Source organism: Mytilus edulis, chromosome 1 (genome assembly GCF_963676685.1).
Source record: "Mytilus edulis chromosome 1, xbMytEdul2.2, whole genome shotgun sequence".
Taxonomy (NCBI): domain Eukaryota; kingdom Metazoa; phylum Mollusca; class Bivalvia; order Mytilida; family Mytilidae; genus Mytilus; species Mytilus edulis.
This window is the reverse complement of record NC_092344.1, coordinates 91,820,536-91,847,601: the sequence shown is the minus strand read 5'-3', so window position 1 is coordinate 91,847,601 and position 27,066 is coordinate 91,820,536. Positions and strand designations below refer to the sequence as shown.

At 31.8% G+C, this 27,066-nt stretch overlaps 1 protein-coding gene across 1 annotated transcript; it reads left to right on the top strand.

Annotated features, from left to right (window-relative positions):
* Positions 1-7,761: 7,761 nt before the first annotated feature.
* On the top strand, positions 7,762-26,327 carry LOC139495224 (ATPase ASNA1 homolog). Its single transcript, XM_071283460.1, has 8 exons — positions 7,762-7,942; positions 14,211-14,358; positions 14,874-14,928; positions 16,118-16,208; positions 18,223-18,373; positions 21,931-22,038; positions 22,896-23,096; positions 25,049-26,327. Exons 1-8 carry the CDS (start codon positions 7,812-7,814, stop codon positions 25,169-25,171), a joined length of 1,008 nt encoding a protein of 335 aa, XP_071139561.1. The 5' UTR covers positions 7,762-7,811; the 3' UTR covers positions 25,172-26,327.
* The last annotated feature ends 739 nt before the right edge of the window (positions 26,328-27,066 follow it).

Sequence of the window (27,066 nt, the reverse complement as noted above, 5' to 3'; positions counted from 1 at the left end):
AAACATTAATGAACCACATCAACAAACGACAACCTCTGATCTTCAGGTTCCTGACTTTGTAAATGTATAAATGAGGGTTTGGATGGGGTTAAATGATTAGAGAATAATGCCCTTAAAAAATGAAGATTAGAGAATAACGGGCCAAAAAAATAAAGATTAGAGAAATGTGTGGTCTAAAAATATAATGAATATTGAATAATTAATAAAAGAAAACGATAAAAATTAAGTGTTTACAGAATTTTCCCTTCTTAAAATTTAAAGAAAATTATCATTGTAAAAATATAAAAGTGAAAACAAACTTGGTAAGGGAGCTACCATTTGATTTTTATGGGGGGGGGGGGGGGGGCTAGGATGAAATTTGAAAAAAATAGGCAGGACAGGAATTTTGAGTAAAAAAAAAGGCAGGATGAGACACTTGCAAAAAAAAAAGTCAGGATGACAATTTAGGTAAAAAAAGTGAGGATAAACTAAAAAAAAAAGGCAGGACCGAATAGAGTGAAAAATAAAAATGCAGGACAGAGATTACAACTAAAAAAAAATGCAGGACAAAATTTTTCATCCTAGCCCCCCCATAAAAATCAAATGGTAGCTCCCTAAATAGACTTTGCTGGCATCAAAGAACACGCAGCCTCCATAGGTGTGGGTTCTTTTGAACTAAAATTATAGACTCGACACCAAAACAAATACAAACTACATTATACAAACCCAAAGTCAGTGGGATTTGGAGAGACCACTTTTAGTAGTTCTCCGAGTGAAATAAATGGTAAGCACTTTGAGATACTCGATCAACTGCATTTGCACCCCCCCCCCCTTTTTCCCCACCTTTTGTGTTAGTGACAAATAAACCTCCATAACATTGACAACGCGAATCTCTCAAGTTCATTTAATTACTGTGTGGATCATTATTGCCCATCCGAACATATCTTGCATATCGTCCTCTCTAATTAAACCAGGGCCGGCACTGCATTATAATTACCAAGCGCAGAAAATTACGTGTTCACATTTTCACATGCTCCTGAAATAATAGACTGATTCCATATCTCCTCTATGACAGTATGCTAATAAATAGTATTTAGTGTTAGAATAACTGCAGGGTAAATACAAGAAAAAGGTTGAGTTTTAAAGAGGCATAGTATATACAGAAGTCTTACTTAATGTTACTGTGTTCCGAAATACATTAAAGCTAATAACATGAATAATTTAAGACATTTAAATATATATTATAAAAAAACATCTATGATCATGATATCTATTGAGGATTTACATTTTATTTGGCATTGAAATTGGGCCAATGTTGGAAAACTATGTTGGGCCAACGTCATTTTGCTCATCGGCCCTCAGTTGGCCCAACATGTTGGGTCTTTGTTGGCCCAACATCAGTATGCCAACAAATTTAACTATTTGTCAACAATCTGCCAACAATGTTAACTATTTGCCAACAGTCTACCAAGGTCGTCTAGTTTTAAAATTGTGTTGGGCCAATGTTGGTCGAACAGCAGTATGCCAACGATGGCTTCAGTCTGTCAAACATGTTTTTCATGCATTTCATGTTATGTAATAAGAATTATTTATCTCTAGTATATAATGTAAATGATGTTGGCAGGTTAATCTCGGCTGTCATGTGGAGAGTGTGAAATTACACTCGTGTCATATGAGCAGCTGAGTTCAGTTGATTAATTTAACAACTTGCAGGAACTATATTCAAATTTTATTTGTTTTTTTGGACTGGTTTTAAGTATTTTTTGTTTGTGCATACAATTCTTCAATCATTAAGATAAATACATTTAAATGACTACACAGATTTGAAAATATTAGATAAAGAGAATGAAGAGCACATTTTTTGGTTCGCACTTTGAAATAATATCTAAAAAAAAAATCTATGGTATAAAATGGGGAGATAAGAACTTAATACGTTGGCATATTGTTGGCACAATGTTGGCTCATATTTCAATATTGTCATGAAATATCAATGATATGGTTTTTATACGACCCCAAAATTTTTTTGGGATCGTATAATGGTATGATGTCGTCGTCTGCGTCGTCGTCCGAAGACACATTGGTTTCCGGATAATAACTTTAGTTTAAGTGAATAGATCTTCATGATTTTTTTTCAGAAGGTTCAATACCACAATAGGAAGGTTGGGATTGATTTTGGGGATGATGGTCCCAACCAATTAGGAATTAGGGGCCCAAAAGGGGCCGAAAAGAAGCATTTTTTCTAGTTTCAGGATACTAAGTAATAACTTGTGTAGAAGTATTTCAATTGCTCTGAAATCATACCGCAATGTTTAAAACCACAAGTAGAAGGTTTGGATTCATTTTAGATGTTATGGGGCCAAAGTTTAGGAATTAAGGGACAAAAAGGGGTCAAAACAAGCATTTTTATACGCCCGTCAAAATTGAACGTATTATGGTATACAAATGTCCGGTGTCCGTCTGTCTGTCTGTCCGTCTGTCCGTCCGTCTGTCCGTCTGTCTGTCCGGCGTAAACATGTCGCACCGTAACTTGAGAACGACTTATCCAAATTTCATGAAACTTAACATAGTTGTTTCTTATGATGGTCAAATGATCTGTATACTTTTTGGTGAAAATAAGATTAAAACTTTTTGAGTTACGGCACTTTGTAACTAAAACAGGGGTGTGTTTTTTTCACATGTCGCACCGTATCTCAAAAACGATTCTTAATTATGGCTTAAAACTTTAAACACTTCTTAGTTATATTAATCCTAATAACTGTATACTTTTTGGTGATGATTCAAAATTTTATTTTTGAGTTATTGAGTATTTTGTAAAAAAGGGGGAGGGTTTTTTTACATGTCGCACCATATCTCAAAAGCGATTTATGATTATTGCTTAAAACTTTACACATGTCTTTGTTATATTAATCTGAAGATCTGTATACTTTTTGGTGATGATTCAAAATTTTATTTTTGAGTTATTGAGTATTTTGTAAAAAAGGGGGAGGTTTTTATACGCCCGTCAAAATTTTGACGGGACGTATTATGGTATACAAATGTCCGTTGTCCGTCCGTCCGTCCGTCCGTCCGTCTGTCCTTCGTCTGTCTGTCCGGCGTAAACATGTCGCACCGTAACTTGAGAACGACTTATCCAAATTTCATGAAACTTAAAATAGTTGTTTCTTATGATGGTCAAATGATCTGTATACTTTTTGGTGAAAATAAGATTAAAACTTTTTGAGTTACGGCACTTTGTAACTAAAACAGGGGTGTGTTTTTTTCACATGTCGCACCGTATCTCAAAAACGATTCTTAATTATGGCTTAAAACTTTAAACACTTCTTAGTTATATTAATCCTAATATCTGTATACTTTTTGGTGATGATTCAAAATTTTATTTTTGAGTTATTGAGTATTTCTTAAAAAAGGGGGAGGGTTTTTTTACATGTCGCACCATATCTCAAAAGCGATTTATGATTATTGCTTAAAACTTTACACATGTCTTTGTTATATTAATCTGAAGATCTGTATACTTTTTGGTGATGATTCAAAATTTTATTTTTGAGTTATTGAGTATTTTGTAAAAAAGGGGGAGGTTTTTATACGCCCGTCAAAATTTTGACGGGACGTATTATGGTATACAAATGTCCGGTGTCCGTCCGTCCGTCCGTCCGTCTGTCTGTCCGGCGTAAACATGTCGCACCGTAACTTGAGAACGACTTATCCAAATTTCATGAAACTTAAAATAGTTGTTTCTTATGATGGTCAAATGATCTGTATACTTTTTGGTGAAAATAAGATTAAAACTTTTTGAGTTACGGCACTTTGTAACTAAAACAGGGGTGTGTTTTTTTCACATGTCGCACCGTATCTCAAAAACGATTCTTGATTATGGCTTAAAACTTTAAACACTTCTTAGTTATATTAATCTTAATATCTGTATACTTTTTGGTGATGATTCAAAATTTTATTTTTGAGTTATTGAGTATTTTGTAAAAAAGGGGGAGGTTTTTTTTACATGTCGCACCATATCTCAAAAGCGATTTATGATTATTGCTTAAAACTTTACACATGTCTTTGTTATATTAATCTTAAGATCTGTATACTTTTTGGTGATGATTCAAAATTTCATATTTGAGTTATTGAGTATTTTGTAAAAAAGGGGGAGGTTTTTTTTACATGTTGTGCTGTATCTCAAAAACAATTTATGATTATTGCTTAAAACTTTACACACTTCTTTGTTATATTAATCTAAAGATCTGTATACCTTTTGGTGATGATTCAAAACTTTATTTTGGAGTAATTGAGTATTTTGTTAAACAGGGGAGGGTTTTTTTACATATCGCCCCGTATCTCAAAAATAATTTATGATAATGGCTTAAAACTTTACACACTTCTTTGTTATATTAATCTAAAGATCTGTATACCTTTTGGTTTTGATTCAAAATTTTATTTTAGTGATATTTAGTTTTTTGTAAAAAAAAAAAAAACAGGGTTGGGGGTTTCACATGTCCCACCGTGTCTCAAAAACAATATATGGTTATTGCTTAAAACTTTCTCAGAAACTATTTATGATTATTGCATCAAACTTCCACACAAGACGTCGGGCGTATCATGCGCTCATGGCGCAGCTGTTTATTTTTACATGTTGTGTCGTATCTCAAAAACCATTTATGATTATTGCTTAAAACTTTACGCACTTCTTTGTTATATTAATCTAAAGATCTGTATACTTTTTGGTGATGATTCAAAACTTTATTTTGGAGTTATTGAGTATTTTGTTAAACAGGGGAGGGTTTTTTTTACATGTCGCGCCGTATCTCAAAAATAATTTTTGATTATTGCTTAAAACTTTACACACTTCTTTGTTATATTAATCTAAAGATCTATATACTTTTTGGTTTTGATTCAAAATTTTATTTTAGTGAAATTTAGTTTTTTGTAAAAAAAAACAGGGTTGGGGATTTCACATGTCCCCGCCGTGTCTCAAAAACAATATATGGTTATTGCTTAAAACTTTCTCAGAAACTATTTATGATTATTGCATAAAACTTCCACACAAGACGTCGGGCGTATCATGCGCTCATGTCGCAGCTGTTTATTCTAGTTTCAAGACAATAACTTATGTGTAATTGTATGGATCTCTCTGAAATTGTACCACAGTGTACCATATAACAAAGGGGAGGCTGTTCCTTCGGAATTGAGTTTAAGGGTTATTGCTCCAAGGGGGTTTCAAAAAGTTGGGGGGGGGGGGGATTTTTTGTTTACCATTTTTTGAAGGGCTTCCTTTTTTTTCAAAATTTTTCAAATTTCGAATTTTGAAAAGTTTGAAGAAGAAATCTTCAATTGCACATTAATTTTGTGACAAAAACCTATATTATGTCAAAAATTTGATCACAATTCAAATTCAGACAGAATCAAGCTTGAATATTGTGACCAAATTTGCCCCAACTGTTCAGGGTTCAACCACTGGGGTCGTATAAAGCTGCGCCCTGCGGAGCACCTGGTTTATATAAATATTGTTTTACAAACTTTTGAATTATTCAAAATACTAAGAATTTCCTAGCTCTTGGCACAGACAGTTTAAAATAGTCCTATTTAGTAAGACTTTATTATTTGATTTTTTACCAAGTCCTCAATGCCCTTAAAACACAATCTATATTCTCTACGATAACCTTGAATCATTCAAATAAAGTTCGATTAAAATTGGTTCAGTAGTTTCAGTCAGAAGATCTTACACTGAACCAATGGATAACGTAAGTCAAATATCGTCGGACAAGCTACTTAAATAACAGTTGGTAAGAAAATGTTGGGCCAACATTGGGCCAATAACACCAAAATGACAGTTGGTCGAAAGTCGTTGGGCCAACAAGGGCCAATAGTGTCAAAATAACTGTTGGCTGAGTTTTGTTGGGCCAACGTCGGTTTCTTGTTGTGCTGCCAACGCCAACTATTTACCAACTGTGCCAACCAATCACCAATGTTGGCCCAACAAAGTATTGCTATCTGGGAAATTATAAACCTGACAGACAAAATAATTATTGTTCGTGATCAATAATAAGCAGTGCCGAAGGAAAGATTTATTACTGAGAGGGGACACAATGTAAATTGAAATATAAACAAATTCAAGGATTATTGCATGTTTTTCTACGGGCCTGTCAAGTAGGCTAAGATGAAGCAATGCTCTTGACCTGTTAAAAGTGTATTTTATTAAATCATCTTGTTGTCAAGCCGTCAATATGATAATTAAAAGAGACGGCAATATATGCAGTGCGTGTTATACATCATATACCTTATATTTGATCATATTTTTTTTAAAAGACACGATATGATTGCTAACAAAAAATAAACGTGCGGAAACAACTGTATCAAGTGAATTTGGCTAAGTTTTGGTTATCAAATAACAATAACTGTGAACATCCATCAATGGAAGCACTAGGGCCCATTCAAGGCAGCATAACCAGCGGACACAGGGTCGGATCCAGTCATTATTAAAAAGGGGGTTCCATACAAAAGCATTAGTTGTATATATGTAGTCAAAATCACTGGAAAGAACTGATGAGAATTTGGACTTGTTACTTCAAGGAACTAGCACTTAAATCATGCAGAACAATACACATCAACACGTCATTGTTGAGAAACAAATGAAAACCTTGCTGTTGTTTGGAAATCACCGTTCTCATTCATTTAAAAGAATGTTTTCTTACTTTTTTTTTTAAAGATTAAAGAAAACTGGGGAATAAATTAGAGAATAATGCGTAAAAAATCACTTTTAAAGAATAGACTTATTTTTTGAAGATTAAAGAAAAAAGGGGTGAAAATTAAATGTTTACAGAATAACAGAACCCCAACCCCCCCATCCAGACCCTCATAAATAATATTGTAATTTTACACTACTACTTCAGGTTAGGGTGAAGGTTGGTGCTAGTAAAAACATTTAAACCCACTACATTTGTTTGCATCTTTCCTTAGTCAGGAACCTGTTGTTCAGTGGTTTTCGTTTGTTGGTGTGGTTAAAATGGACATCACAATCACTATAAATGTATAATTACAAATAGATATCACAATTATTATCCACCCTTTTTTTACTTTAAGCAGTTTTGTCAATTCAAAATAAGGGACAAAATGGGAATAGATAAAAATCTACATTTTGAAACAAGATGTGTAAAAAGTAAAATAACAAAGACACTGAACTCCAAGGAAAATTCAAAACCAAAAGTCCCTTATCAAATGCTCAAACACATCAAAGGAAAGGAAAACAACTGTCATATTCTTGACTTGGTACAAGCATTTCCTCATGTAAACCTGGTTTTATAGCTAGCTAAACACCTCACTTGTATGGCAGTTGCATACAATTCCATTGTATTATTTTTTTTTTTTTTAAATGTTCTGATCTTCAATTTAATGAAAAAAAATATTCCAAATCCAGATTTTCTCCATAACTTTAATATAGTGAAAAGTTTTGAGAGGAAAAAAAATGATTAATAGCGTTGAAATAAAAAATGTAATTTTTTGCGCAATTTTCTTTTTAATTGGACAAAAAACCTTGACCCCCGCTTGAAGTTCAATGGCTACGCCGTAATAGCTACGGAAAGAATGACATACAAGTTAAAAATAGGGGTACAGTAGTCAACATTACTTTTCTTTCATTTTGCACAGGAATGAACATTTGAATTATCTAGTCTGTTTGATTCTGAATATTTAAATTAATCAACAAATTTTGGGAGGAATGTCTACTCCTGAAAACTTGCAAAACGGTCATGGACGACCATTCTTAGGGACGAATCTGACTTGTTTGTCCGCTAGGAGTCTCCGGTCTCGAAACCGGAAGTAATACTTGGAATAACAAAAAAATGGCAAACTTAAAAGATCTAGATGACGAATTTGAACAGCTGGATCCTTCACTTAAAAATATAGTAGACCAAGCTTCCCTGAAATGGGTATTTGTCGGTGGAAAAGGTGGTGTGGGAAAAACGACAACAAGGTGATTACTACTATTTTTCTTTTATGGCGATCCGACACAGGCACTTGTTTCTGTCAATATAGGGTTTACTATCCATACCTGTACGAAACATACAGGCACTTGTTTTTCGTACGGGTATGGATAGTAAACCCCATATTGACAGAAACAGGTGCCTGTGATTGTAAATGAAAAAAATGAGTATTCAAATATATGTTGATTATCGTCGTGTCATATGTTTTCGTATGTCATATGTTTTCGTATCAACCACATTTCGTCGGTTTCGACTGCATACGCGTACATTGTGGCATGTTTTTCTGTTTCTATATTTAGAACAACAACACCACTACAACTTGATATATTTAAAACATATTCAACGTCGCTTTTTAAAGACGTTAGAACAAATTAAATAAAACTGACCTATTTAGCCATTTTTATTTAATGTCAAAAATACGCATCACTAGAATAGTTGTGGAAAAAAATTCTGAAGGGTTAAAATAAAGTCCAGATACGTTTTTTGCAAGTCAGACACCGGATCTTCAAGACGTATGACTGTCATGTGTTTTTTTGGCCGTTTTAATTACAAACCATCGAGTTAAAATTAGCAGGGTTCTTATATAAAATGGTTGTTCAAAATCTAACTATTCAATATTTCATTGACAATTTTTTTTATACATCCTTGATACATGAAGATGAAAACAGTCTTAACTTTTTATATTTAATCATAAATTTTGAAAACTGCATTTTATTTTAGAAAAAATAATGTATTTTGTACAAACCAGGTGCCAATCTGAAATTAATCAAAATCTAAAAATTTCATCACACGAAACACCAACCTTACACTTTTTACTAGTAATTTTTTGTACTGAAAAGTATTTAATAACTTTTTTAAGATTTAAGCGATCACCCGAACCACGACTTTAGAAAAAATGTATTTCCGGATTTTGTAGTCATTTCCTGTCCGTGTACTGATCCAATTTTATTTCATACGAAAACTTATGACGCCGTTTTTTTGACATACAAAAATCGCAAAGTAATCGGAAACAGTAAAAAATCGTAGAAATCATTGACAAAAAAACTAGATACCTAAAATCAATCTACAGGACATGCTTTTTAAATTTGAGTAAACACCTAAATAAAAACTCAACAGTAAAAACCGTAAGCAGTGAAAATTGTTATTAGTACGAAAACACATTACACGATGATATGTTTTATTACCGTACAAGTTTTCAAGGCTAGTAAAGTATAGTTTATCTATGTGTGATGGGATCACTACCTTTGGTATGTTAAGTATATACTTACCCATCAGCTTAGCTAGAGATGTACCTTTCATTTGCCTTTCTTTAGGTCAGTTGAGGGGGGTAGGGTCCTGATCGCAAAATCCTGGGCTTGAAAACAAATCCCGGTCCATTTGCACCCAATCCGGTTCGCACCCACTCAAGTTCATCCCTTTCTCTTTCGCGCCCATTCATGTACCCCCCTTTCACTTTGCACCTCAAGTCTATTCGCACCCTACGCAATAGCACCTTAAGTCTGTTCACGCCCAATAACTTGTAACTCCTGGATCAGTTCATTCCTATCAAACAGGAAACAACAGGTAGTATTGGAAGGTGCTAGATCTCAACAAGACGATGTTCTGTCAGGTGTGCCACAGGGCACAGTACTAGGTCCTTTATTGTTCCTAACATACACCAATGACATGCCCGGATATACTCAATCAGATGTCCGCCTCTTTGCTGATGACAGTCTACTATACAGGGAAATTAGTAACACCAAAGATACAGAACAACTTCAGAAAGACCTTGAAGCATTAGAAAGTTGGGAAAAAACATGGATGATGAGATTCAATCCAACAAAATGCAATATTATCCGCATACCACCAAAGAACAAAGAACCTATACAATACCCATACACTCTGCATGGACACATACTCGAACCAGTAGATAGTGCCAAGTACTTGGGAGTTTCAATATCAAACAACCTCTCATGGAACAAACATATCCAGAGTGTTACAGCAAAGGGTAACCGAACACTTGGGTTTGTCAAACGAAACCTTAAAGAATGTACCAGGAAAGTAAAGGCAGCTGGCTATACAACACTCGTGCGACCTGTCATAGAGTATGCTTCTACTATATGGGACCCAACCAACCAAGCAAGCATCAACACACTAGAACTTATACAGAGGAGAGCTGCTAGATTTGTCTATAATGACTACACATCACGCACACCAGGGTGCGTCACTACAATGTTAGAAGATCTTAAATGGGACACATTACAGACAAGACGCCGTGACAACAGGCTATGCATGCTCTATCGTATCCAGAATGAGCTGATAGACATCAACAAGAGTACTTACCTCAAAGGTGGCGACAGTAGAACTCGTGGAGGACACAAGTTTTACCAACAGAGGGTCACCAGTGATGTCTACAGGAACTCCTTCTTTCCAAGAACAATCATGGAATGGAATACATTACCTGCCAGGGTTGCTGAAGCGGGATCAGTTGAAGATTTTCGCTCAGGGCTACAGACAACACATTAATACCAGACTGGACGATTGTACATAATTTTAACCGTAACAACCTGATTTTATTGTAAATACTGTATATAGCCTTAGGGGACTAGATATGTGATGTCACCATGCGTAGTCCCGCAGAGTTTAAACGTTTCATTAAAGGAACCCAACTCTTATATGGAAGAAGAAGAAGAAGAAGAAGCAAGTTTTGGTAAGTGTATTGCTAAAAGTATTTTTTTTTCACTGTTTCTAAATAAATTGAGATTCTAATGACATTTTTTTTGTGTTGAATAAATGGTTAGCATGGTAAGTGTACATATTGCTATAAATATATATTTTCATTGTTTTTAGTATAATGAGATTCTGAAGATGTTTTTTTTCATGTTTTTGGTGTTGAATAAATGGTTAGCATGGTAATGTATATATGTATGTATGTTCCGTATCTCCCTCCTAATTGTATAGCTGTAAACAGTTGGGATTCTGACAACTTTTGTATGTGTTGAAAACAATGTTTTCATGTTTTACTCATACCAATGCAAGCTAAATACATCCATGCAGTATTTTCATCAAAGCAAGTTAAAACAGTCATGATTTTTAAACACTCAACAATAACACCAAATTAAGCTTTGTATAAATGCCAATTAGCAGTAATAATACATAATTAAGATTTAATAATTAATAAACAAAAATCTATATTATAATTATCAAATTTTATTCAAGAAAATAGAATTATTTCGAATATAAATTGGGCGTGAACGTATACAAATGGTATAGGGTGCAAATGGACATCGGTGGCAAACATGTGAGGTGCGAACATGTAGGGTGTGAAAGTGTATTGGGTGCGAACAGACCTGATACCCTTTAAAACATGGAATCCAGAGATCCTGAGTTTAAAGAAATTTAAATCCTGATATCCCTTAATTTGAAAACAGAATTCCCGGATCCTGAAAGGATCAATCCAGAAATCCTGAGTTTAAAAACACCTGATACTGGAGTTCAGATAAGGATCCTACCCCCCCCCCCCCCTTTCTCAGTTGTTGTTTGTAAAAAAGTTAAATGTTTATGAATGTAATAGTAACAAAGGGTGGATTGAAATAAAATTGACCTTTTAGTTTGACGAATATTTGAATATTACGTTTTTGTCAGATTAGTCATTTATATGAATCCATGGGCATTATGTTTTCTGCCTTTGTTCGTTTGTCTGCCAGTTTCAGGTTAAAAGTTTTTGGTCGAGGTAGTTTTTGATGAAGTTGAAGTCCAATCTGAAAGTGAAGATGTTTCAAGATGTGAAATTTGGTGTCCCCCAAGGATCTATACTAGGTCCTCTATTATTTGTCTTATTTATAAATGACCTTCCCCTGTGCATTAAAAATTGTAAAACAGACTTGTATGCTGATGATACTACTCTTCATAAATCCGGGAAAAGTATAGAAAATTTACATGATGATGTTCAAGAAGATTTATGCAAAGTTGAAGAATGGTGCAAAATGAATAATATGTTCATCAATACCAAAAAAACTAAATGTTTGGTTACTGGAACAAGTCAGAAGTTATCAACCCAATCTTTTCAACCAAATTTAGTAATAAATTCAGAAACACTACAAAATTCATCATGTGAGAAATTATTAGGTGTTAAAATTGACAGCACACTTAGCTGGAAAAACCAAATTGATCAAATTTGTGCTAGCATTTCATCAAGAATATACCTTCTTTCTAAATTAAAGAAATTTTTAGATATTAATGCCAGGAAAGCATATTTAAATGGGTATATTCTGCCTCTCATCGATTACTGCTGTATTATTTGGGGAGAATGTAAAAATGAAGGGATAGTAAGAATATTAAAACTTCAAAAAAGAGCAGCAAGATTAATTCTTGATGCAGACCCATTATCCTCATCAGCCCCCTTATTTAAAGAACTTGGATGGATGACAGTAGAAAACAGAATCAAATACCACAAATATTTATTGCTATTTAAATGTATGCGGAAAGAAGCACCACAGTACCTAATTAAAAAGTTTCAACTTATATCTGTAAATAATCCTTATGCTTTAAGGGGTGTTACTCAAGGTAATTTGATAGTTCCAAAGCCAAAAACTGAACTGTTTAAAAAATCTTTTGCTTATTCTGGATCAGTTTAATGGAACGGACTACCTTATGAAATGCGTAAAGTGCAAAACACTTATTCTTTTAAACAAATTATAAAACAATACTTGAGACAGTCCCAATATTCAGTCTGAAATGATTGCAACTATTACTCTTGTATGATTTTAATGATTTGTTTATACTATGTCTATTTACTACATGCAATCTGTAACTGTTTTATATCTTTTAATCATGGTACATGTACATTGGACTATTATGTCTAAACAATTGTGTTTATATGTTGTATGTTTGCTTTTTTCTCTTATTATTATCATTTTGTTTTTACTTGTATTGCATACATGTATATGAGGGCCTCAGGGAAGATTAGTAATTGTAACTAACTGTGTTTACCCTCTTTAAATAAAGAATTTATTATTATTATTATTATTATTATTATTATTATTATTATTATTATTATTATTATTATTATTATTATTATTATTATTATTATTATTATTATTATTATTATTATTATTATTATTATTATTATTATTATTATTATTATTATTATTATTATTATTATTATTATTATTATTATTATTATAATCTACTTGAAACTAAAATAAACATGTTCCCTATGACATGATCTTTCTTATTTTAATGCCAAATAAGTGATTTTATCCCATTTTCACAGTCCACTGAACATAGAAAATGATAGTGCGGATGGAGCATCTGTGTAGTTGGGACACATTCTTGTTTTAAACATCTTGTACAGAAATATAATATTATTTTCATGTAAAATACATTTGTACTTGAATTCAAATCAAAATTAACACCTTATTAGTAAAATAAACAGTTATAAATTTTTCATGATAGAAACAAGTGTTTTTCTTTGCCTTTTTCAGCAAACTGGAAGTTTACTTTTACATGTTTTAGTACTTATACTAGGTTAAACTTATCAATGTCAGCTCATTCATTTGTCATTTGTTATGATGTCAGTGATATGTCTGGGTCAAAGTTATTAAAGCCAAGTTATAAAAATATGATGTCACATAGCAACGATTATTTAATGAAGAGCTGAGCAGAATAATAGATAGCGGGAAACTGATAATATCATATATATAGGAAGATGTAGTATGAGTGCCAATGAGACAACTCTCCATCCAAGACACAATTTATAAAAGTAAACCATTATAGGTCAAGGTACAGTCTTCACCATAGAGGTTAGAGCCTTAGACTCACACCAAAAAGCAAGCTATAAAAGGCCCCAAAAATTACTAGTGTAAAACCATTCAAACGGGAAACCAACGCTCTAATCTGTATAAAGAAACACTTATGAACCACATAAACAGATGACAACCACTGAACATCAGATTCCTGACTTAGGACAGGTGCAAACAATTGCATCGGGATTAAACGTTTTAATGGTACCAAACCTTCTCCCTTTTCTGAAACAGTAGTATAACATCACAACATAGAAAGACACACTATAAAATATCAATTTGAATGACTTAACTCAATCAAAAAACGAAGTGACATATACATGTATAGATATTGAAACTTTAAAAGTTTGTTAGACATACATGTAATGTAAACTATTGAAATTATCTTATATTGTCTTACAGTTACAGATCTAGAATATTATAGGGTCATTTAAAGTTTGAAATTTTTGATATGGAACCATGTTTTCTTTTCCAGTTGTTGTCTATCTGTTCAGCTGGCTAAAAAGAGAGAAACAGTCCTGATCATTTCAACTGATCCAGCACACAATATTTCTGATGCCTTCAATCAGAAATTCTCCAAAGTGCCAGGTCCAGTCAATGGATTTACAAATTTGTTTGCCATGGTAAGAAGATTGTAAATATCTGTTGGTCATTGTTGGTCCTTTTGTGGATGTTAAGAATACTTCAAAATAAGTGGCTAAAATTCTAAAACACATGATTCCATTTAAAATATAAAGACTTTTCATATTAAATTGAACTGCTGAAATTATAATTTAGTGTATTAGAAAGTAAATTAGTTGGTATTGATATTACATGTATATTTATTTTGACATTCTTACAAGTTATGTTGGTTATCCTCAAAGAAGCTCTTTATATTTTTTTTTATTTTTTTACTTGTTTGATTGCATTTTTTTGCATGAAATCAGTTAAGAAACTTTTGTGTACTGATTTCTTGAGAAATTTAGATTGCATTCCATTAAGGATTCTATCATGTGTACATGGGTAATTTTTAAATTTGTAGTCTAGATCTTCATGATGGTTCATATTCACAATTTCTTAAAATGAGTACTAGTGTTGTCAATTTCATTTGAAAATTTATTTATCCATGATAATTTGACAGTTTTTTTTCTTCTTCAAGGAAATAGATCCAAATTTAGGTTTTTCAGAATTACCGGAAGAATATTTTGAACAAGGTAAGTGTTGTAAATAGGATCCGATGATGAACATTTTCATATAAACATGTTACATGTATCAGTGTTCTCTCCAGGGCATTTATAGCATCAGGGTAATGTGATGCTATATTTCTGGAATGTGGTGTTATCCGAATTGGTTTTCTTATAGATTTTGTTTTGGATGTGATGCTACAATTTTGAATAACAAGATGGTATTTCAAATTTTCTTGTTTACCAAGATGCTTAATGGAATACCTTGGAGAACACTGCATGTACGACTTATATAATATTTATTGTCTTTAAAGTTTAAACACAATATACATGAAGATTCCCAGTCACTCTTTAATCCTTGTACGTGATGTGAACAATTTGTTGTTATTTCATGAAAAAGAAAGGATATGTGGTATAGTATCCACCCATGACACAAAATTAGTACATGCACAGCAAAAACACAAAAAGCAAAAGAACAGCACTTTTATTGCTGTTCTTCTTCTCAAAGTAACAGTAAAACCTTCAATGCAAGAGCAAAAAACCCTAACCTCACTGCAAGGTTAAGACAGCCCATAATACCTCTTAAGTGAAATTCTTTGTCTACTGACGATTACACCACAACTGTGAATTGAAAAACAAAGCCATGGTAGTAATATCAATAAATTAATTCTGCAAAAGAAGTTACACATTTGCCAGACAGTAACACTGCAAAAAGCAATACAAACATATAAATACCACAGGGCACGTTGAGATATACGTTAGATAACTTGGCAGATAGCTCGTATACAAGTTCACAGATTTCTTTTGAAATGGAACTCTATACTAAATGCAGTCACATGTGAATTATACAAATTATACGTACATGTATGTAAAAAGACAGATATAACTTAGATTTTCATAATAAAGGTTGAATGATAAGATATATTTAAAAGTTGTGATTGTATGAACAAAATGACTAAACATACAGATCAAATGTTGAATTGATCTATTACCTAGCTATTTATTTTTTGTCTATTTTAATACATAAATAGAGGGTATAGGTATGATTGCCAATGAGACTATCCAACAGAGACCAAATGATGTAAGCAACTAAAGTTCCCTTGTATTAATCAATAAACTTGTTGTTTATTAACAATAACATTAGGAGATGCAATCGCATTAAAAATAAGCACTATATGTTGCCATACAAAATATCTAATCGAATTCCTCTATCTTTCAGATACATTGTCAATGGGTAAAGCCATGGCCTCGGAATTACTCAGTGCATTCCCTGGTATTGATGAGGCAATGAGTTTTGCTGAAGTGATGAAGTAATTTTACATTTAGAAAAATATGAACCACATACATGTTCATGTACTTGCAATGTTATTTATGGGTCAGAAGGAAGTTTTCTGGGTTGATCATTCTATCACAGATATGCATTCATTGTTCTTTTGAGGTCCGGGAAAGAAGTGATCTAACTTTTCTGTGGTTTTTTTTTTTTTTTTTTATTATTTTCTAAAGGCTATTCCAGGAAAAATGTATGGGACGATTTAATAGACACCAAATATTTTTGTTGTGTGGGTTATAGGTGCGAAAGCAGATACAATTCTGTTGCAAATGAAAGTAAAAATTAATGATTGCAGGATTGTCCAATAAATACCCCACACATTTTTTATACAACCGCAAAAATAAAAAAAAATTTGGTCGTATATTGGTATCACATCGTCATCATCAGCGTCGTCAGAAGACTGATGATTTCCAGATAATAACTTTAGTATAAGTAAATAGAAATCAATAAAATTTTAACACTAGGTTTATAACCATTAAAGGAAGGTTGGGATTGATTTTGGGGGTTTTGGTCCCAACAGTTTAGGAAAAAGGGGCACAAATTAATAATCATTTTTCTTGGTTTTTGCACAATAACTTTAGTATAAGTAAATAGAAATCAATGAAATTTAAAGTCAAGGTTTTTGACCACAGAAGGAAGGGATTGATTTTGGAGTTTTGGTCCTAACAGTTTAGAAATTAGGGGCCAAAAGGGACCAAAATTTAACTTAGTTTGATTTTAACAAAAATTGAATTTTTGGGGTTCTTCGATATGCTGAATTTAAACAAGTACTTAGATTTTTGATTGTGGGCAGAGTTTCAAGTTGGTCAAAATCCTGTTCCAAAATTAAACTTTGTTTGATTTCAACAAAAAATTGAATATATGGGGTTCTTTGATATGCTGGATGTAACCATGTACATGTACATCTATTTAGATTTTTGATATTTGGGCCCCTTTTTCTAATTGGTCCACATTGAGTTCTAAAGGGTCCAAAATTCAACTTTATTTGATTTCATCAAAAATTGATTTCTTGGGGTTCTTTGATATGCTGAATCCAACCATGTATTTATATTTTGGATATTGGACCATAATAGCTTTATGTCCAATTTAATTTTTTTAAGTTCTTAGACCACATTAATTCTGTGTCAGAAACCTATTCTGTGTCAACTATTTAATCACAATCCAAATTCAGTGCTGTATCAAGCTTGAATGTTGTGTCCATACTTGCACCAACTGTTCAGGGTTCGACCTCTGCATTCGTATCAAGCTGTGCCCTGCGAAGCACTGAGGTAAAATATGTTCAACAAACATAATTATTGCAGCTTAATTAATCATTCGTAGATGATGATAAACATGATATACTGTGGATTCATTTATTTTCGTGGGTATGAATTTTCGTGGTTTGAGGAAAATATGCATATTTGTGGATATATTTAATTTCATGGTTTTGGCAAAGTCTGCACACATTCCTTAAGAAAATTTGTAATTCGTTGAATATTTGAATTCGTTGTTCCCCTGTATCCACGAAAATTAGTATCCAATGAATATAAATGAATTCACAGTACCAATATCACAAAGTTGGTTTCCATTCTCTAACTTTAGTTTGCCTCGACCAAATTTTCTGAAACTTATACACAATGCTTATTACCACAAAATACAGATCTTTTTTATAACTTTCTATGATCTTCAAGCAAGGCATTCTTCTTTTATTTTTTTCTTTAAAATATCTTGGAAATTTACTTTAGGGTTAATTGATGTTCATTTATCTTAAGGGTACTTCAAAATATACATCAGAAAGCCAAGATTTCAAGTCAATGAAGAGATAGAAATGCATTGAACAAAGAAGTATGTTAGAGGGACTGACAAAATACCTTGACTTATTCACGTTTTAGACACAAATGAGTTTAAACAAAGATAAGTGTAGAAGAAGATTGGTATGATTGCCAATGAGACAACTCTCCACAAGAAACTAAATGATACAGAAATTAACAATGTTTCCCTGAATTTTATTTTAGATTGGTACGAGGAATGAACTTTTCTTGTGTGGTGTTTGACACAGCACCAACAGGACATACGCTAAGATTACTCTCATTTCCCAGCGTGGTGGAAAAAGGATTAGGAAAGATAATGAGATTGAAGAATCAGATTGGTCCATTTATATCACAGGTATGTACAATTTTGTTTGAAAATGATATACATTCTATATATGCAGTAGCATGTATAATAGCAAGTATGTTGATAAAACGAAAGCATACATAGCATAATATTATTTATTATTTACAATTTTACCTTAAAAGATCTAAGGAATACAATTAGAGCAGTCATACATGTAACTGTTGACACTTGCTATTCAGATCAATTATTGGTAATTACTGATCAAATGAACACAAGATAGTTTTAGGCTGTATCTTTTTAAGTGTCTCTGTGTTACCTTCTAATCTACAATACCAGCATATTTTGTGTTTAATCACTATCTTTTATTTTTCAAAATCAAATAAAACTGAAAAAAATGCTTTAAATCAGTTTTATCTGGCCTTGACAAAATGAAAAATCAAGATTTAGACATGCCTGTTTCTGGTGTCAGTGGTGGAGTCGCCACTGTATTAGTTTGTGATTATGTCAATTTATGAGAACTAGTGGTAGGTCAATGATTTTTTGTATACAGTTGATTTATCTTTGTACATCTCATTTACCATGAGATTATTTGGTTCTGCCTCCTTGGTCATGGTATCTTGACTTTTACTTTGTAACATGTACAGTATTATATGTAGTTTGTGATTAATTTTTTTACCTCGATCTAGGGGAACCACTATTGGTACAGGTTTTTCAATGATATTTGGTATGCAGTAGTTTTGTTTTGACACATCTCATTTCCTTGGAAATAGTTAGGCTCTGTCCTCTCAGTCAAGGCCTATTAAGTCAGAATGTTTTGTAAGTTTATATATATGTAAAAGGGCTAATTTTTATAGAGATCATATTGTCTGACCCTTTATCATGGTTCACTGGCTTTCAAACTTTCATATAGTTCACAAGTTGAAGTTTGTGTTGAGGTTAATTTGATAGGAACCACTTATGATAAGTTAAGGGTAATTTGGTATTAAGTTTTATAAGATTGGCATTTCTTATTTTTATGTAGCTATGTGGCCCAGCACGTTCAGCCAATGACATTGACTATGACTGTTTTGTATAGTTAATACTTTAAATGTAGCCATTCAGAAAATGAATTAAATTGTTAAAATATTCGAATTAGCTCTCGCTGCGATATATAGCCTTTTTGTGCTAATGCGGCGTAAAGCAAACAACAATCAATCAAATAATCAGAAAATGAAATATACAAACAATCAATATAAGTTTCAACAGAGATGTGGGAAAATAGATAACACATTCATCCTTAAAAATAGTGCCTACTGAATATTGAGAATCACAACTGCAATAAATGCAATATATATTCTGATGACAAGATATTTATTTAATTAATAAATTTCTGCTTAGCTAAGGCAAACATTGCTTTTGTCTTCCCTAAACATTTATATCCTGGTAAAAGGAAATCAACAATAAATTAGAAGTTACGTTGTCCTTTCCTGCAGGATTTCAAACTAGGCCTTTCCATCTTATTTAAGTCCCCAAGAAAAAAATCTTCTTCAAATGTTGATTAATTTCTGTATACTTTTATCTTACTAATTTCCCAAAAAATATTGAAACAAGAGAAAGACAAATATTTTATTTCCCCAGACACAAAGGTGTACAAGAGGTCAAAACATGAGAAAGTATACATATAAATCGACAGCAGAGTAGTGTACGATAATAGCATGTGATTTTCATGACATTGAGATGTATACATTATATATTACCTATTGAGTTTAAAGGATTACATTTGTACAGATATCTTCCTAATTATTCAGTGATTGTGATATATTTATGTATAAAAATTGTATCTACAACAAATAAGTGATCTTTCTAAAAAAAGTACATACTTTCTTATACACCTTTATGTTGCAAAATGAAAGTAAACCGATTAATTTCTGCCTTGAAGGATATTGTAAGTAATAATTAGGTACAAAGTAGAACATGCGAATATGGTATTTTATTTTCTGTCCGAAATAAGTTTATAAAAGTTTCACTATTTTTTTCTCTATATATTTTATATCTAGGAAGATATGAAAATGGTAAATCACTAAATGTGTGAATATTGAGGCAAAGTATATGTAGTGAGGTTGTTTTCACACTTTTTAAAAGTTTGTATGCATTGTTCCTCAAAAAAATGAGTCTGAATATAAAAAAGAAATGATTTATATACCATTTATTATAAGCCCAGTGGGAAAAACAGTTTTAAAATATGAATTCGAGTTATAAATTTGAAGAATGTTCGTAAAAAAAACATCCTTTATATGCATTTTTTACTTGAAAACTTCTATTTTATTGATATGAATTGATATTGAGTCATTTTCTTATTTTACAGAAATGCTCATAGCAAAAATATGTCATTTTTAATTCAATGCTGTGAACAAGCTTTTGACAAATAGAGAAACAAAATCTACATTCACAGTTGCTTTTTAGAATTTTACACACATTTTATACATATATATGAAATAAGTCTCTTTATCAAATTAAAATAAAATTGCATACGGTACTTGTACTTCATCTTAACATAGCAATTTATAAAGGTTTAATCAAATTTACTCTCAACATCTTCATCCTTTACATTCTAAATGACATCTTCAGCCATTCTTTTACACTTGGTAGTAGTGTAATACACATTTAGCATTGCTTTATTTGCTTTGATCATTTAAAGGGCAGATAAATGATGCTTTTATTAATGCTTAAGCATTTTAAGCTAGACTTGTTTATTAACACTTGATTCATAATGTCATTAGAATGTCAAGAATTAGGTAGTCAAATGTTTTCAAAGTCAGGTAAAACATAGTTATCTAATATTATCTGACCTTTTCATTGTACATAGGCCCCCTTGCTGGCTGAGTGGCCTGAATTAAAAATGGCCACTATTAACAATTTAACAGGCACCTGCTTATTGCAGATGGCCTAATATTTCATACATCTTGTTTCAACATCACATAATGGTTAATGGGCAGAAATGAAATTTTTTCAGTTGTTTGAAGTGGTTTGAATAAAAATTTGCAAGATATGCATATAGCTTATAAAAAATAATTGCAGTGTGTTTTCAATGTGATACTCTATAAAGTAAATAACTTTAACTAAACAAATATCACTATACACATAACTGTTTTTATAAAATGAGTTCAGCTTTGGTGAAATAGAGAGTGAGACTAAACTCTGTAAGGGGACATAACAAGTATTGGTTGTGAATTATGTATAGAGTAAATTTGTTAAAATTTTATTAAAATTTATTATAACTAATAGTTTATATTAAGAATCCTTTGAACCAATCATTTTATTTTAGTCTTCGATTGATACTGAGAAAAAAAAAAATTCACAGATTTTAAATATTCAAGTTTATATTAGTAAAAAAAGGATGATAATTCAGTGGTGTTACAAATCACTTATTTCTGACTAAAAAAATGCATGATACAATCAGTAAGCATATCTATGAGTCTCTTGAATATTAACTTCAAAATTGTCTGAGGAATCATTTTAACCAGTGATTCATTTCAGATAAGTGTTTTACTTTTGTGTAACTATATGTGCATTTACACCCTAGGATTACTTTAATTTACTTGCTATAATGATTTTTTCCAATATTCCAGATGGGTAGATTTGTTGGAATGCAGGACATGAATGCTGATGAAATGTCTGGGAAACTAGAAGATATGTTGAGTACCATACGTCAAGTTAATGAACAATTCAAAAATGCTGTAAGTGGTTTACAATATATAAATTTAGATGCAAATCAGCATATCTGTTATTGAGGGAAGATATTATCAAAACTATATGGGAAAAAAATATCAATAGGTCAACCCATCCTCTAATATGGAACATTTTAAGATGGAAGGTGAACATTTGACATTTGAAGTGTGCTTTATAGGGTTACAGGTGTATAGAATACTGGCTGATTTTATCATTTTGTCTTTTGATACTGTAAATTCAGAAATTATTGTGTGCAATTATTATTGCAATTTTGTCATTTTAGACTAAAATGTGAATTCAATTTTTGGGATATTGAGAAAAATCCTGTTTAATTCATACAAAAAATTTCAAAATGAGTTTAAATTATTGAGATTATTACCTTGTTGCATTTTTACCAATAATAAAAATGTCGCAATATTTTCAGAATTTACAGTATTGGATTTTTTTATTATTTTTCTCACTAACTATTGTTAGAATAAAGAATATTGATAAATGTAAAGTCTATTTGAAATCATGATTCTTTAAAGGTATATTATATGTATGGATAATAGATGTAAATTGATAGGATGTCAGTATATGGACACAAGGCTTTGTTAATCCTGAAATCTTATCCTTAATCAGTAATGTTTAGCTGATACTAACAAATAAAAGTACATCCACCAACAAAGTAATAAAAAAAGGTGGGTTCCTGTGACCTTTCATGGAAATACACCAAACATCTCCTTCGTTGCCGTTTTGCTTGTTGAATTTACTTTGCATGTGAAAAAACATGTGTACAGTTCTTATTTTCAATAACTCTAACAAACAAACAATGTTTATGAATATGAAGCATAAGATTAGTTTTTTTTTCTTTTTGTACTTTCAGGAACAAACAACATTTGTGTGTGTATGTATAGCAGAATTTTTATCTTTGTATGAAACAGAGAGACTTGTACAAGAACTGACAAAATATGGTATAGATACACACAATGTTGTTGTCAATCAGTTACTATTTCTGAAGAAAGGGGAGGAGCCATGTAAAATGTGTAAAGCCAGACATAAAATCCAAGCAAAATACCTTGACCAGGTAAGGTGGTTTACTAAATTAGAAAATACATAGTGATACAGTAAAACCTGTATAAACCGGCCGGCTACGGGACTATGAAAAAGGGCCGGTTTATTCAGGTTTCCGTTTTGACCGGAAGTAAATGACTTGTGACGTCCGATATTTTGCATATAAAAGTTTTCTTTGATTGTAAAGAATATGTGATCAATTAAAATACTTTCACTTCGTTTTCAATTTCCATTGTTTGCATTTGCATCATAATGCTTGCGTTGTTTGGATTGTGAGACGAGAGTTTCGATTTACTTCCATGATTATTTATTTGAAATGTTGGAATGGCCTTTTAAAAAGCCAGAATATAATATCAAACATAATTTCATCACTATCGAAACGTTGTCGTACAGTGTACTTTACCCATTGATAGTTGTCATCCGGGTGTTTTTCATTATCAAGGTCATTTGTTTAGGGGTTCACAGTAGGGAACCCAGGGTTTCGACATCACGCTGTAAATTTCTTACGCTGCGATTTAAATTTGTTTATCCAAGTTACAAAACGTAATTAAATCCGAGATATATTCGGTGTGTCTTGTCGTTTAATTAATTGACACGTTTATAATGTTTTAATAAATAATACAGCTCACTTCTGTACGATTGTAAGTTCACTTCACAGTTTAACACCTGACTAATTGATTATCCTGAAAAGTCATACTGTATAAACAAATATATTTTGATTGCATATCGATCATTGAAATTAATAAGACAAACCGGTTTTGACAGGTAATAATTAATGTAATTAAGAGTATTGGGACTTCATAATTAGACCGGAATTCGGAATACACAGGGTCCTGTTTACAAGGGGTATTTTAACAAAGACTTTGAAGGGAAAAAAATGGGACTTTCATTTTCGGCCGGAATGTACAGGAAACCGGTTTATTCAGGGTCCGGTTTAATCAGGTTTGACTGTATATAGATTAAGACTATGACATAATTAAAGAAAACTTCCCATAGTTTGACTTTTTATACGACCTCAAAAATTAAAAAAATTTTGGTCATATATTGGTATCACATTGCCGTCGTTGTGGTCTTGATTGTTGTCGTCAGCGTTATCCGATGACAGATGGTTTCGGGATAATAACTTTGAGGTTATTTAAGGTTATTAACGTTGAGATTGATTTTGGGGGTTGTGGTCCCAACTGTTTAGGAATAAGGGACCAAAAAAGGGGCCCAAATTAGCATTTTTGTAGTTTCTAGACAATAAATAACTTGTGTTAAAGTGTATGAATCTCTTTAAAATTATGCCATAAGTTTCCATACAACAAAGGGAAATTTAGGATTGTCTATGGGGGATTATGGCTCAAACCATTAAGGAATTAGAGGCAAACAAGGATTTTTTTCTGGTTAAAGGACAATTAAGACAATTTAAAAGCAGTCTATGGGAGGTAATCCAATCCCAATTTAATTACACAAAATGTATTGCACAAAGTAAAAAACGGGGGCTAATTTTATTTAGGGGTGGGGATTGGGAGGTGGTCAATTCGAACAGCATAGTGTATTGCCCAAAAGCAAAACACTGAATATAAATTCAAATCATATAACCAGTTTTTAAGTTCTTTGACTACAGTTATTCTGTGGCAGAAACCTATTATGTATTTAATATTTAATTACAATCCAAATTATATTTTTGTCCAAATTCCTTGTAATTTGTATCCATCATCCATTGTTAAGATTTTTCTGTTTCACACAAAAGCAAAAAGACCAGACTTTAGATATATGCTGCCAAGTGTTGTAAAAAATATCATTTATAAAAAAAAGTTAATTTACCTACAGAGTGAGTGCCTGGTTAACTATATTTGTACACAGTAAGTGGTCAGTAAAATAAATTTGTATTCATTTATAAATTGCTGCAATTTTCAAATACAACATTGTTATCCAAGTTATAAACAAGATAAATTTTAAATGTTGCTTATATTTTACCAGATTGCTGATCTGTATGAAGATTTCAATGTAACAAAACTACCACTGCAAGAAGAGGAAGTGAGAGGGGTTGAGAGGATCAAGGCTTTTTCAGAACTTTTATTAGAACCTTATATAGCAGACTGATATTTCTTGCAACTGTTGTAATTTATTTTATATTGTGATAACTTAAAAGCAACATGACTTTCATCTTTATTTATTTCATTTTTACAACCATTTTCTTTACATAAGGCAATGCTTTCAAAGAATGCATTGTAACTATTGTGTGTACAAAACTTTGAAAAGATTCTAGGCTTTATAAACTGAAACAATCTCACTGTTACCATAATAAATAAATAAAATAGTCTTTACATTTTCAAATAGATAATATCAATAACATTTACCCTGCAACAAGGTTAAAAATAAAACCCCTGAATATGTGCAGAAAACATAAGAATACTTCTGGATGTAATCAAATCTGTAAATAATTGACCATAAAAATGTAATGATTAGAAATCTACTTGTTTATATTGAAAAGATTAGATAAGGTTAATTGATTCATGACATGTCATTTATAAGTGCACATGACAAAATCTAAGCAAAAGAACAAAACATTTATTGCTGCTTTGTTGTATTGACAGAACTATTTGTTTTATTGTAAAAAAATCTTCACTATTAATGAAAATGTTATTTAAGTTTAAAGTCAAATCAGAGCTTTGATAATTAGAAGTTTTATTAAAGCTAGAGTATCTGATTGTTACCACAGGAACATTAAAATTGTAGTTCTGCATAATACTGTATTGTTTAAATCTTAGTTGTGAGTTCACAACATAGGTAAAGCAAGAGATTTATCTTTTCCCTGTTTTATTTACAAAGTGTTTAAATAAAACAGAAAAAAAACACAATCAATTTTATACAAAACTTCAATCAAGATCTAGTTTTATAAATCTGAAAGGAAAATAACTTTATCTTTTAACATGATGTGTTAAAAAGAAACTGTCAGTCTTTTGCTCAAACTTACAATGACTATATCTTCCCCCATATTGGAATAATGAAAGAAATAGTCAATCTTTTGTTAAAAAGTTTATTCAGTAACTAGTGATATAAAACATCAGTATCTTTTTGTTTGTGTCACAGATTTGAGCATCAGAAAAGCACAAGGATGTGTGAATTCAAATCTTTACACTTATTATGTACTAATATTAAATTTTTAAATAATTATATGTATTGCAAGTCCAGCTTTGTGATGATATTGTGTATACAAAGTTCATGGTTGAAAATATAAAGAAGATATTAATCCTGAGTGTTTGTTATCTTACATTCAAACCTTTCTCCATTGTCTCTTTTCCCTAAATTGATGAGTCAATGTCTGCCATGAATTATCCATTCTATTACCAGCTTTGGCAAGAACATAATAAAACTAAATGTGGTCAAGTAAGTAAGGCATTAGAATGGATAACATGTACCATTTATCAAAAAACAGAAAAGTTTTTGTTGATAAGCATCCAGGAAGTGCATCACATTAAAAACGGATTTTGATATACTTTTACACAATATACAAGGAAATGGAAGTTTGATCATCCTTACGTGTTAGCATATTGACCTGTTATGATAGGATACATTTAATGTTTTTATGCTGTTGTCCTTGTACATTTTAGCATATAAGTCTAGAGGGCAATATAAGTTTAGTAATCAGGCCCATTTTTGTCTCGCTTGACGGTGTCAAAAAGAGAGACATAGGTATACTGTTTCCGGCGGTGGCGGGGTCAACAATGTATTAGTTTGTGATTTAGTCTAGTTTATGGTGAACCGCAAGTGGTAGATCAATGATATTTGGTATGCAGTTGTATAATCATTGGCACATCTCATTTCCATGGAGATTATATGGCCCTTTCCCCTCAGTTATGTCTTTAGGTCATTTCTGGAATCATGTCTTTCAATTTTGAAGGCCTTTATGACGTCATTTACCAGATAGAAGATGAGCCTGTATCCGTGCTCTATTAAAAGTTTCCAGCACATTCATAATCGTCATTCTGTAGGGT

Coding starts and splice junctions, on each gene's coding strand:
- LOC139495224 (XM_071283460.1), top strand. CDS start 7,812: ATGGCAAACTTAAAAGATCTAGATGACGAATTTGAACAGCTGGATCCT. Junction 7,943..14,210: donor GTGGGAAAAACGACAACAAG/GTGATTACTACT, acceptor TTTCTTTTCCAG/TTGTTGTCTATCTGTTCAGC. Junction 18,374..21,930: donor TTGGTCCATTTATATCACAG/GTATGTACAATT, acceptor CCAATATTCCAG/ATGGGTAGATTTGTTGGAAT.